Genomic DNA, 12,678 nt, shown 5'->3' on the forward strand with positions numbered 1-12,678 from the left:
TATATATATATATATATTCAAGTAATAAAAAAGAAAAAGAAAAAGCAATCAAGATAAGTTATTAAATGAACTTATAAGAATAGGAAAGACGATTTATTTTGCATATTTATTTCTGTCCTGTTGGAACTTGGCTTCCACTTAGATCTGAGTTCTGACGAGGCGATATTCACTAAAAATGAGGAATTATTTTACGTATTTAGCTAGGTTTGTAGAGATATATATATATATATATATATATATATATATATATATATATATATATATATATATATATATATATATATATATATATATATATATATATATATATATATATATATCTAGTTATGCATTGCATGGGGTCCTGGCAGTTGGAGAAACGGGGCCGAAGTCGATGGTAGCTAAATTAGTTAGAGAAAAGATGTACGTTCAAGTGTCATTGTCCTATTGCTAATATTAATCGAAGAAGAAGTAAGTGCAGGATTATATCTTTCTTATCTTCTGCATCTCTAAGCTAAGCCAGCAGAGAATGGAATAATAATAATTAGAAGCAGCGAAAATGAATTCTTGAGCTCAATCTGTAAGTGGGTTTAACGTTTTTATCAGGATTAATACTTATGGATATCAAATTCCAAGAAGGATACAGATGCATTTGGTTTTTTCTTGACCGCAAATGGTGATCGATCTATTTGAATTATCTACAGAAGAAATTGCGTGACGAAACTCTTGTGGAGTTATAAACACGCTTTTGATAGGTTTGTCGAGTCATCAATTGGCATACTGGCGATGACTAGTAGTGTGCAAAATAATTAAAAAGAAGATGCTATTTGCGTTTTCCAGTTGAGGCAAATCAACAAGGGGATGACATTTTCCAATTGTATCGGTAATTAAATGCTATTGGGGGCTTTGTTTGGATTGTCTTTTTTTTTTCAGAAAATTTTTAATATTTTTTATAAAAATATTTTTTATTATTTTTTATTTCACGTACATCAAATCATTATAATATATATATATATATATTTTTTTTTACAAAAACTCTAAATAACAGCAATTCAAGCTGGATTTTTTATTCGGATATCAGACAATTATTGGTATTGCCCCACGTACCCTTAATTTTTATTTCTTGGCTATCGTCTAATGCATAAATTTTAGTACGAGGACTAAAATTTTCTTTCGTTTTGGGGGTGGGGTGGGGTGGGGTGGATTCGCACTGGTTCATTCCTGCACTCCGTGTCTGGTTGGCGACAGGGGGCGAAGAGAATGTAATGGCATTTGTCCATCAGTGTCACGTGTGGGGCTCCTCAAATTCTCAGCCACACTTGAATATTGAGCCGCCAAATCCCACGCGCCATAGCAGCTCAAATTGTACTTCCCCTACGCTTCATTAGCGTATACTCCAATAACGAAGGAGAGTTTGCTATAAATTAAATAATCTTTTGTAAACTACTATTATGCAGTCAATTTTGAGATGTAAAATCATCGCTGTGATTGGTAAAGGCCTTGATCCTTTTAGAAATTCCACCAAATATAACGTGTTTATTTGATGACACGCACTTGTGGGAAGAATTTTTTATTAATCTATGTTAGAGATTAGTCAAGATGCTTCTTATTTTAAATTTTTTTAATAGGAAAAAAGTGGGATTTGAAAAGTAGGAAAAGCGAAAGGAGATTTAAACCTAAAATTTATAACTTTTGGGACCAAAAAAGGGAAAATTTTTAATTTACACAGTCAATAAAATAAAAATGTATTTAAGATGTAATAAAAAATGAATTAATATTTTTTTATACTGTAAGTAATGGTCGAATATATGCCATATCATTTGAATTTGAACTTGAATATTAAATTTTATATCGGTAGCATTCATCTTAACTCGCTGGTATATAAACTATCAGTATATAACAAACTTATCCTAAAAAAATAAATAAATAAAGAGCTAATCAAGCAAACTCATTCTTATTATAGATAACGAATGAAATCAAATTCACCATAATGGCTTTTAGTATAGATGACGACTCAATTACGTTATCCGTAATTGATCTTATCCTTGGTGGCTGTACATCATCATTGTACGATCAAAGATACATATTAGCTGGTTATTTTCTCAACATACACATATCGCTCCTCATGATGAACCGAAATTAGGGAGAGGCATCCCTTAATTAGTGACAGAGTAACTCCTCCAACCTCACACTAGCTGTTTAGCATTACTTATCTTTGCAGCCATTGATTGCCCAGACCCGTGAGTGAGTGGAGTAGGTACCGTACTAAAAACCCCCTTGTTTTTTTTCGCAGTACAATTGTTCCCTTCTAGAATTACTTTTACCTTGGCAATTAGTATATAGTTTTTAGAAGAAAACTGGTTCCAACGGCTGGGATTTCATGCAACGTGGAGTTGCTTCCACTTTACATCAAATTCGTTTTCATCAACTTTAGACCTCTACTGTACTTTGTAACCTGTTTCTATAATGTCATTACGCAAGTCACATTTTGTCAAAGAAAGACAGCGCATCATGTTAACAAAATAAAAAAAAAAAAACAGAAAAATGGGGAGGAAGATGACAGCTGATGAGCATTGTAAGGGCACAGAATCAAAACATACAAGAACTACTAGGGATCAGAATAAGTAATTTTTTTTTTTTTCTCGTAATGACACATCTAGTTTAATTTAATAAATTGTTACTCCTACACCGGAGGGGGAGCCTACTCTAGGGAGTGGTCTAACTGAGTCGAGAGAATTTGATGGGTATTGAACCACTATCAAACCACTGTGACATGTTTACCAAACATTACAAAATTTACAAAAATACTTGTCAATAATATATTTCTTTTTTTTTTGGGGTAATATGTTAATATCTCTACATTTTTGTTTTTTTTTTTGGGGTAATGTAAAGAACAAAGTTTTTATTCAGTAATAGACGGCCAAAATGTTTTTACAACAATTTCAATAGCTGAGATTCGTTATGCTAAACAATATAACAAGCATACAATCGTACTGCCAATTTGCAGACCACCACAAAATCCTAAGGTCAACATGCATGTCCATATTTATCTCCAACAATCATTTCGACATTTGCACGCCCAAATCCTGTCTAGGCCCTTCTCCAGTGTAGAAATGGATATGATCAAGTTTCAGCCTGAATCTATCAGTTTTGCCTGCCACTTGATTCAATTCTCAAATTCTGACAAAAAAAGAAGAAGAGAGGATTCAATTCTCAAATTCTTCCTTGCAAATTTTTTTTTTTCAAGAACAAAAAAAAATCTGTTCTGGCAACTTGGTTAAGATGAATTTTTGTGGCTTGCAAATGAAGCATTGAAGTGTGGTGTACCATCCGATTAGACAACAAAAAAGTGTTGTACAGGCGGTAATGTAGGCGCTTGGGTAGTAGTAAGTAGTAAGTTGTAGAGGACGAAGGGAGGAGTTTGGTTGATGGAAGGCCGAAAGTCACCGATGCATGTCGCCGACCAATCACGGGGCTTCCTAAACGATCGGTCACCGAGTCAGAGCAAGTGGGTGCTGGGAGTAAGCTATCTGGTGGGGTGGAGTGCACTGTACAGACTGCAACGTCCAAAAACATCAATTGCTGACTCAGATACTGCATTTCCGAAAGGGATATTACTAGCTTTTCTTTTTAAATGATTTTCTGACTTTTACGTACCACTTACCATTCATGATCATCAGGCATCCGGTGAATTAGCTGGAGCTTGAAGGGGAAAACTTTTCTTTTAAGTTAAGCTCGGCTCAGGTCCACCGAATAAGTCGACGACGGGTCCTTCATTTCACTATTGCAATGTGTTCCGAAGATCACCCGGTTATTTTATTTTAACTGACTTTGGATCCTCATTTTGTCCGTACGATGTTGTTTTCTATTGCTTTTATATTTTGATTATAAATTTTTTAATGATTCAAAAAGTTAAAATCTGTAATCACTCAAAGAATAAATTTTACTGATTCTGATTATTTTCTACAATTAGTTTTTATAATCTTTTTTTTTTTCAGAAACTGAAATAAACTCACACACACTTAATTAGACTAAGCACGAGAGTTAACAGTTAAATCGGCCCGAAAGCAATACAAGGAGGGATCCACAAGATATCCACCCAATTGGTAACAAGACGGTTTAGTTTTTATAATCAGATTTTGTAAAATCTAAAAAAACTGATAACAAGGCCTTGGTGGATGAACAATAATGGGTATTACAGTTATTAACAGTCATAACTATTTATTTGGTAAATCATTTAACGAGGATGAAAGTATTAAGTTTTACCCTCTATCATTCTCACCTTATAATTTGAGTTTTGAAATAAATAATCTGTTGGGTGCAAGAAACTCATCCCGATTCCAAACCAAATATGCAAAGGAGGTATGATAAAAAGCCCTTGGCTATGCCCATAGCCATTATAATTCCAATTGGAGTATACAAACCACATACCTTCTTAGAATTGTTTCTATTTCTTTACCATTTTGAGACTTCATTTTCCTTGTATTTGATTTCCACCCCGCTCCCATTGCTGTGATATTTGCAAGGGAGTTCGTTAAGTTTACCAATAGATTTGAAATCCTTCATCTCATCCAAACACTGTGGAGGATTTTTTTGTTTTTAACGTGTAATATGCAGAATCCAGCCTTAGGGTGAAATTCTACCAAATTACTTGTAAGAAGGCAATACGGTAAGAGTACATTTCCTTTGCTAGATTCTTTCCCTTCCATCCAAAACCTCATTCTCAACATGTCTTCTCATTTTATCAAAAGAACGCGCTATTGGGAGCACAAATTTTGCTCTAACAAATAATAAGTGCCAATAATGAAATAATTGATTAGTAAAATGAAGTGTGTCAAAATTCGGAAAACCATAAAGTGAAGTTCTCTTTTTCTTTGTTACTTTTTTTCCCTTTCTTCTTTTTCAATTTTTTTGGGGTAGTAAAACAATGCGAGGCTAGATGCAGCAGATCCAAGTTCTAACGGTTATTAGGATAAGGCAATTATAGTTTTTGAAACAATTCCTCTATCATGTAAATCATTATAAATTAAAAATTTTTCAACATGTTAAGCATACACTTCTTAAAATTTTTAGTCTATATATATATATATTATTCTGTACCACGATATATAAATATATACAATATTATTTTGATTTGAAATATAATCCCGTACATAGCACGGATCAAAATACTAGTAGTTTTTGAATTACAAGTAGTGCTCTCAATAGGCCCGAACGGGCCAAGCTATGAAAGAAAATGAGCCGATCATACTGTAATTCTAGGTCGGGCAGAGATTGGATCTAGATTTGAGGTTCAATTAACAAATGAGTGAGTTTAGGCCTCCATAGGTTCAGTCGAATTAAAGCTCGACTCGTTATTATATATATTTTTTATATTTTTATACGTATGTGTATATATATACACACTTACCTAATGTATATAATTATAAATGTATTATTATTAAATGTGTAATGTATACTTAGATTACTAGTAATTAGTATTAGTTTTGAAGAGACTTAGATTCATTAAATAAATATATTTAAAGAGAAAAGCCTATTGGTAGTCTATTGACTAATGATTATTACTATTAATATGTTTTTCCATGTATTTTAAAAGAATTAGACAAAATTATTTTTGGAAAACTTTTGGTTTATGTACTTTTAATCAAACTTTTACTAATGTACGTGCAATTTTAATATTGTGGATTGCAAAATAACTTTACTACTTACTGGTTATATTAATTATATTAAAAAAGTAGAGATTGATAAATGAGTTTGGAATAATCCACATTAAATTCAATGCCCGAATATATTGTGAGTCAAGTATGAACTTCATATATATTAGCTCGAAACTCGAATGTTTTACTAACTAGGTGAGCCAAATGCTTGTATTGTACACGTAATTTCAGATGTCCCGACGGGCATTTTAAGTATAAGGCAACCCATAAATGCTTGTATTGTACACGTAATTTCTCTCCCTCATCACTAATCACCCTAGAAATTAAGCAAGCATGTGAAATTCAAGCCAAGAATGGATCCTTAATAAATGAGTCTTCCTCCTTCCGTCCTTCATACGAATGCTATGATCCTCATCCTTAAATCTGTTTCTGGATTCACATTCTAATTTCCATACTCCACAATCATGATCCTTATCCTTTTGACCGTGACAAACAAAAGGAAATCATATATATATATGCATACCTTTTTCGCTCCATGGCTTGGCTAATATCAACCATGGAGCCGATATAGCAGCCGCATTATCTTTCACGGGAGTTAGGAGATCAGTATAAACGGAAAAAAAATGAGCATGAACTCCACTTGTCCGTATAGTTGAAACAAAACTTACCTCAATTTTCTCTCCATACGTAGAGCGAATGTTGTGTTGTGTACAGATAGGTATAACAAACACCCGATACCATCATTCGGTGATACACTAAAACCACACTTTATCCTCGTCTTCACAGTACGCATTGAAAAAGACGCTTCCGAACAAGAAATTCACGTAGAAATCGTACGCAACTCATAAATGGTAAAGGAAAAATCTTTCACGGATTTAAAAGAGAGAGGAGGGATCTACTTCTACATCTGCTGTTGAAAGCAAGTAGCAGGAGGCGTACAGAATCTACATTCGAGGGACCCAAAGAAAGCCCGTCTTACTCTTCTTATCCGTCACGGGTTGCTAGAAAACAACATGTGTGTTTCAAACTCTCAATAAAAAAAGGGAAAAGGAAAAAGAAAAAGACCTCTGTTTTGGCTATAAAAGAAACCAACCCCAGATTGTAATTTGTAACGCAAACGCGGATTCCCAATCTCTCTTGTTTAAGAAAGAGAGGGGGTCGGTCAAGTCAGGTCAGGTCACACAAAAACAATGGCCTCTCAGTATGCAAAACACTCTGTTTTGCTCTGCTTCCGCATTGTTTTCAGCTGCTTCTTTTTGCCCCAAATTTTCTTGTTCAATGCAAGATTGGCTTCTGCTCAGACTCCAGCTTACGCCTGTGCATCGGGGAATTATACGTTCTGCGATACGTCGCTGGACGTGAAAATCAGGGTGGATGATCTAGTCAAGATGCTGACATTGCAGGAGAAGGTTGCAAACTTGGTGGATGGTGCTGCAGGGGTGAGCAGGCTCGGAATACCGAAATATGAATGGTGGTCCGAGATTTTACACGGAGTTTCTAACACTGGTCCGGGAGTTCATTTTACTAGTTTGGTGCCCGGTGCCACCAGCTTCCCTCAAGTTATACTAACTGCAGCTTCTTTCAATAAATCCCTTTTCGAAATCATTGGGAAGGTAATAATAATATCTCTCATTCACATCGCATCCCTCCTTGGCCTAACGTCATTGGTTCATATTGAAATGCCGGTAATCATCTTCACATTCCTCGAAAACGTTCATTCTTTTCTGTGCTTTCTTCAATCAAGATTGTTACTTATTTTTGGTGCCTATGTATTTGTGAGCGGTTGCATTCATGGTTCTAGTTTGCAGTTGATAATTATGGAGTCTTTGTGATAGTGAATGATATTACTCCATAAGGTTTGGTATGGTACGCATATAGATTGTTTCTACAAGCAAGCATTAATGGCTCGGTCAGGAGAAAATCAAATATCCTCCAGCGCCTTCAGTCGCTGATTATACTGTACCATTCTCTGGAAAAAGGGCATTCACCTGAAAACGTGTGCCACTCACAAAGGACTCAGAGAATGAAGGGTGTACACACATGATAGCCGGAGGGATATGTTTGAAAAGGACGCACTTTTGTTTCAAAATCATGATAGAACAGCAGCAGGAGTCAATTGTGAAATTTCACGCACGTCACCATCATTTTATTTATTCTAATAAAGTTTTTTTTTATTTAAAGCACCGGTAATGCTGTTTTACAGATGCCAGCCATGATGCCCACTTTTTCTGAGGGATAAAACGCGGAGTAAGATGTCGTCTTAGGGACGCAAGACACTACAACTAGGAATTGATGTGAAAGGAAAAGGGTTATTTATTAACAGCACCATTGACGAATTTCAGTTCTTTCTTTGATTTCAATGGACAGGTAGTCAGGTAGACTTGTTCTAGGAAAAAATAGACTGCTGTCTGTGTTGTTCGATTTGAACACGTCTAGTAAAACTTAGTGTTAGGTAAATATGGCCTTGTCAATTTGCTCGCCACGGCACGAGGGCTGAAGTCTTTCAGCTTGCAAAATCTTTTCATCAAGTCTTTCTGATTATATGTCATTGCCCTTCTAGTTGGTCTGTGTTTATCTACCAACTGTGATGACTTGAACGCTCATCATAGCTTTTTTGAATGAAGAAAATGATTCATGATGCTGACATTACCAGAAGCAACTTGTCGCAGGCTTGTCTGGTGTAACTTGATGCCAAAAATTTAACGTCGGATAGATAACTTTTTTTGGAAAAAAAAGAAAAGTAAAATATAACTGAAAATTTGTTGTACGTGAACAGGTGGTCTCCACGGAAGGCAGAGCAATGTACAATGTAGGATTAGCAGGGTTGACGTATTGGTCGCCGAATGTGAATATATTTCGCGACCCCAGATGGGGAAGAGGGCAGGAAACACCAGGGGAAGATCCCACGCTCACTAGCAATTACGCAGCAGCTTTTGTTAGAGGTCTACAGCAGAGAGATGACGGTGATAAAGACAGGCTCAAGGTTGCTTCTTGCTGCAAACACTATACTGCCTATGATTTGGATAATTGGAAAGGAATTCAAAGATACACCTTTAATGCCTTGGTAATCTTGGATCTATGTACTGTTAATAAATTAATTTCACTGCTGGACGAACGAAATTTTTTTTTTTTTTTTTTTTTTAACTTCTGTTTTCGGGGTGGATTTAGGTTACACAACAAGATTTGGACGATACATTTCAACCTCCATTCAAGAGCTGTGTTCTTGATGGAAATGTTGCTAGTGTCATGTGTTCGTATAACCAAGTAAATGGCAAGCCAACCTGCGGTGATCCAGACCTCCTCTCAGGCATAGTTCGTGGAAAGTGGAACTTGAATGGGTATGATTTATTCTGCAATAATTTGCCAAAATCTCTTATTACTCCAAACAAACAAACAAACAAAAAAGAAAAAAAGAAAAGGGATTATCAAATAATATTAATAATGTTTGCAGAAATATGCATGATTGCTTTTAATTTGTTGCTGCAGGTACATAGTTACTGACTGTGACTCTTTAGATGTGATTTTCAACAACCAACACTACACCAAAACGCCAGAAGAGACCGTAGCTCTGACTTTAAATGCAGGTAATCATGTGAATGATTAGGTAAATCTTAATCGCATGGTGGCTAGTTAGGATGGTCGAACTAAAACCGAAGCACTTTACGTACTTTTCACCCCTAAAAAAGAAACAATAATGGACCACATGGTGTCTTTATACTTGTTTTTCTAATCATTATTAAACCCCAACTAACGATTATTAAAGGTTTATCCTACTGTCTTGCTTCTTTTTTGTCAAAAAGGATCCCAATATGGTAAATGCTTTTCCTTTTTCTTTTTGTTTCAAACTAGATTGCTTTTGTAGTAGTATTTGATATTTCTTCCTTTTTTGCTTTCAAAAAAAAAAAAAGAAGAAGAAGAAGAAAAGCTAAAGTTAGAATAGTTTTAAGAAGTTGTCTGACTCTTACTACTGTGTTTCTGGAGATTACAAGCTTCTTGCTCGTATTATCACTCGAGAAAATCAAATTTAGATGGCTGATTTAGTTAATTGTACAATTTTCATCCAAATAATCAGGGGTGGATCTTAACTGTGGATCATTCCTGGCCAAAAACGGTGAATCTGCTGTAAACAAGGGACTGGTGAATGAATCAGTGATTGACAGAGCTCTCACGAACAATTTTGCCACCTTAATGAGACTTGGGTTCTTTGATGGTGACCCCAAAAAACAACTCTATGGAAATCTAGGACCAAAAGATGTGTGCACCCCGGAAAACCAGGAGCTTGCCCGTGAGGCTGCTAGGCAAGGAATTGTGTTGCTCAAGAACACTGCAGGATCACTGCCTCTATCCCCTGCTGTCATTAAATCCTTAGCTGTTATTGGACCAAATGCTCAAGCAACTCACACCATGCTTGGCAATTATGAAGGTACTTCAAATCTATCAAAGATGATACTACTATAATGTTTTTTGGCATTTATGCTGCTAATGTGCCACAGATTTGCTTGATCAGTTCATCCTCTGTAATTTGAGTCTCTGAACGGTGAAATACATGTCCAATGCCTTGCTGCTTTATTGATGGCTCTAAGCTAGTATTTGAGGTTATGCATATTATGATCAAACGTCGTAATTCTTGAAGTATCTTCCTGAACCATCTAAGAAATTTGCAGGCGTTCCGTGTAAATATGTGACGCCATTACAGGGTCTATCAGCCTCAGTCTCAACGGTATTCCAGGCAGGATGTTCCGATGTGTCCTGTGCCACTGCTCAAGTGGACGAAGCCAAGAAAATTGCAGCAGCAGCTGATGCGGTGGTTCTGGTAATGGGCTCTGATCAATCAATCGAGACGGAGGGCCGAGACAGAGTAAACATCACTCTTCCAGGACAACAGTCGTTGCTAATTTCAGAGGTTGCAAGTGTCTCCAAGGGACCTGTGATCCTGGTTATAATGTCGGGTGGAGGCTGGGATGTACAATTTGCAAAAGATAGCCCCAAAATTACCAGCATTCTCTGGGTTGGTTTCCCCGGGGAAGCAGGTGGAGCTGCAATAGCCGATGTCATATTTGGCCTACATAATCCTAGTAAGTTTTCCAGCAATTTGACCGAATTTTCACTAGTTCATCCACCTTATTAAAAAATTTTACAGCTGAAATGAGAATTTCTGGTTTAGTATTTGATCAATGAAAGCCAACAACCTAATGTGCAACTCCTCCTTTAGCAAGTGAATCGTACTAACATAGTCCTGCTGCTAGGTGGAAGGCTACCAATGACATGGTATCCCCAATCATATGTTGACAAGGTCAGCATGACAGATATGCACATGAGACCAGACCCTGCCACAGGCTACCCTGGAAGAACATATCGATTTTACAAGGGACAAACTGTTTATTCATTTGGAGATGGATTGGGCTACTCCACATTTACGCACAGCCTAGTTCAGGCACCCAAGGTCGTCTCAGTTCCCCTGGAAGAGGGACATGTTTGTCGTTCGTCGTCGTCGACATGCAAGTCCATTGATGCGGTTGAGCAGAGCTGCAAGAACCTAGGCTTCAATATCCAACTGAGAGTGAGAAATGTGGGGACGATGAGTGGAAGCCATACGGTGTTATTGTTTTCCTCTCCCCCCTCAGTGCACAATGCAGCTCAAAAGCATTTGTTGGGCTTCCAAAAGCTCCATTTGACTCCACAAACAGAAGGCCTGGTGAAATTCAATGTGGACGTTTGCAAGCATTTGAGCATGGTTGATGAGCTAGGGAACAGGAAGGTGGCTGTGGGAGAGCATGTGCTGCATGTAGGAGATTTGAAGCATCCCTTGACTGTGAGGATATAAACGAAATTCCACACGGTGATTATTTTCTTTTTCCTTTTTTCTTTAAAGAAAGAAAGAGGAAATTGCTACAATATTGAAATCAAAGCCTTGAATAATTTGAGACAAGTGTAAGAAATGTGTATTTTTTCTTTCACTTTCGAAAGATGGAAATTCTTGGTTGCATTTGAATTGATAAATTTGGTTGGTTTGGATATTATTAAATCCTTGACTCATGCTAGTCATATCCCTCAAATTGGTTGGATAACTAAGAAAGAGTTTTCCCTCCAGAACATCAGCCCAATCTGTTTAACGTATTTTCTTGGTATCAGACTATCAGTATTGCAGTCCATTTGATCTCATATATGTGGCTTCGATGTTATCCCAATTGATTATTGATTGAGCAGCATAGGCCCAATTGCTTCCAAAGATCTTCTTTCTTTTGTTCATCTGCGTTTCAGTTTATAAGATCTGCGTTTCCTCTGATGGATCCAATCGCGCAAAGTCCACCAAGCACAAATTTTCATCAGCTTATAGTTTTCATCCACCAGATCGCAATAGATTTCTTTTCATCCTGATATGCTAATTGAAAAAAGTTAAAAAAATAAAATAAAATTGGGTACTCAGTAAAACTAATAGCAACACAGGAAAACAATTTTGACTTTCCTTTTTATGGTTGCATCAATTTGAAAACTAACATTACTAGGCCTCCAAATGCCTATGGAGTAAGCTGATGACATCAGAGGTCACTTTCTTTCAAGGTATCCCAATGCATAATTAACTTCTAATTTGCTGTTAATCATATCCGTCCTATGGTTGTACCTGATTTCCATCACTATTAATTGTTATTTAACAGCCTATTCTATCCGGGTTATGTATACAAGTATTATGGGTTCACATATATTCATCCTCGTAACTTTGTCACTAGCACAGTCTAAGTTACCATATATGGATAAAAATATAATTTAAATTTATTTTTAAAAATTTTTAAAAGAGAGAGATCATGAACAAATAAGATTAAAGGAGAGTTAGTTACCAAAATAGGCAAAATCCAAGTATACATTAATTCATTTCAATTAGTCGTGAACCTAAAAAAGAGAAAATAGTTGATTAAATTAATTGCTTTCAAACATTTATATATACATGCATGCATACATACATATGCATAATTATTTATGTATACAAAATCTTTTAAGGTTCGCTACAATCTTGGAATGCAACTCTTTGTTAGTGCATTTTGTG

At 36.1% G+C, this 12,678-nt stretch overlaps 1 protein-coding gene across 1 annotated transcript; it reads left to right on the forward strand.

Annotated features, from left to right (window-relative positions):
* The first annotated feature begins 6,728 nt into the window (after positions 1 to 6,728).
* Positions 6,729 to 11,672, forward strand: LOC113731706 (beta-xylosidase/alpha-L-arabinofuranosidase 2-like). The gene is made up of 7 exons (XM_027257104.2): positions 6,729 to 7,249; positions 8,413 to 8,700; positions 8,805 to 8,974; positions 9,123 to 9,220; positions 9,709 to 10,059; positions 10,301 to 10,711; positions 10,883 to 11,672. Exons 1-7 carry the CDS (start codon positions 6,827 to 6,829, stop codon positions 11,458 to 11,460), a joined length of 2,319 nt encoding a protein of 772 aa, XP_027112905.2. The 5' UTR covers positions 6,729 to 6,826; the 3' UTR covers positions 11,461 to 11,672.
* The last annotated feature ends 1,006 nt before the right edge of the window (positions 11,673 to 12,678 follow it).

The sequence above is a fragment of the Coffea arabica genome, chromosome 2e, assembly GCF_036785885.1.
Source record: "Coffea arabica cultivar ET-39 chromosome 2e, Coffea Arabica ET-39 HiFi, whole genome shotgun sequence".
Taxonomy (NCBI): domain Eukaryota; kingdom Viridiplantae; phylum Streptophyta; class Magnoliopsida; order Gentianales; family Rubiaceae; genus Coffea; species Coffea arabica.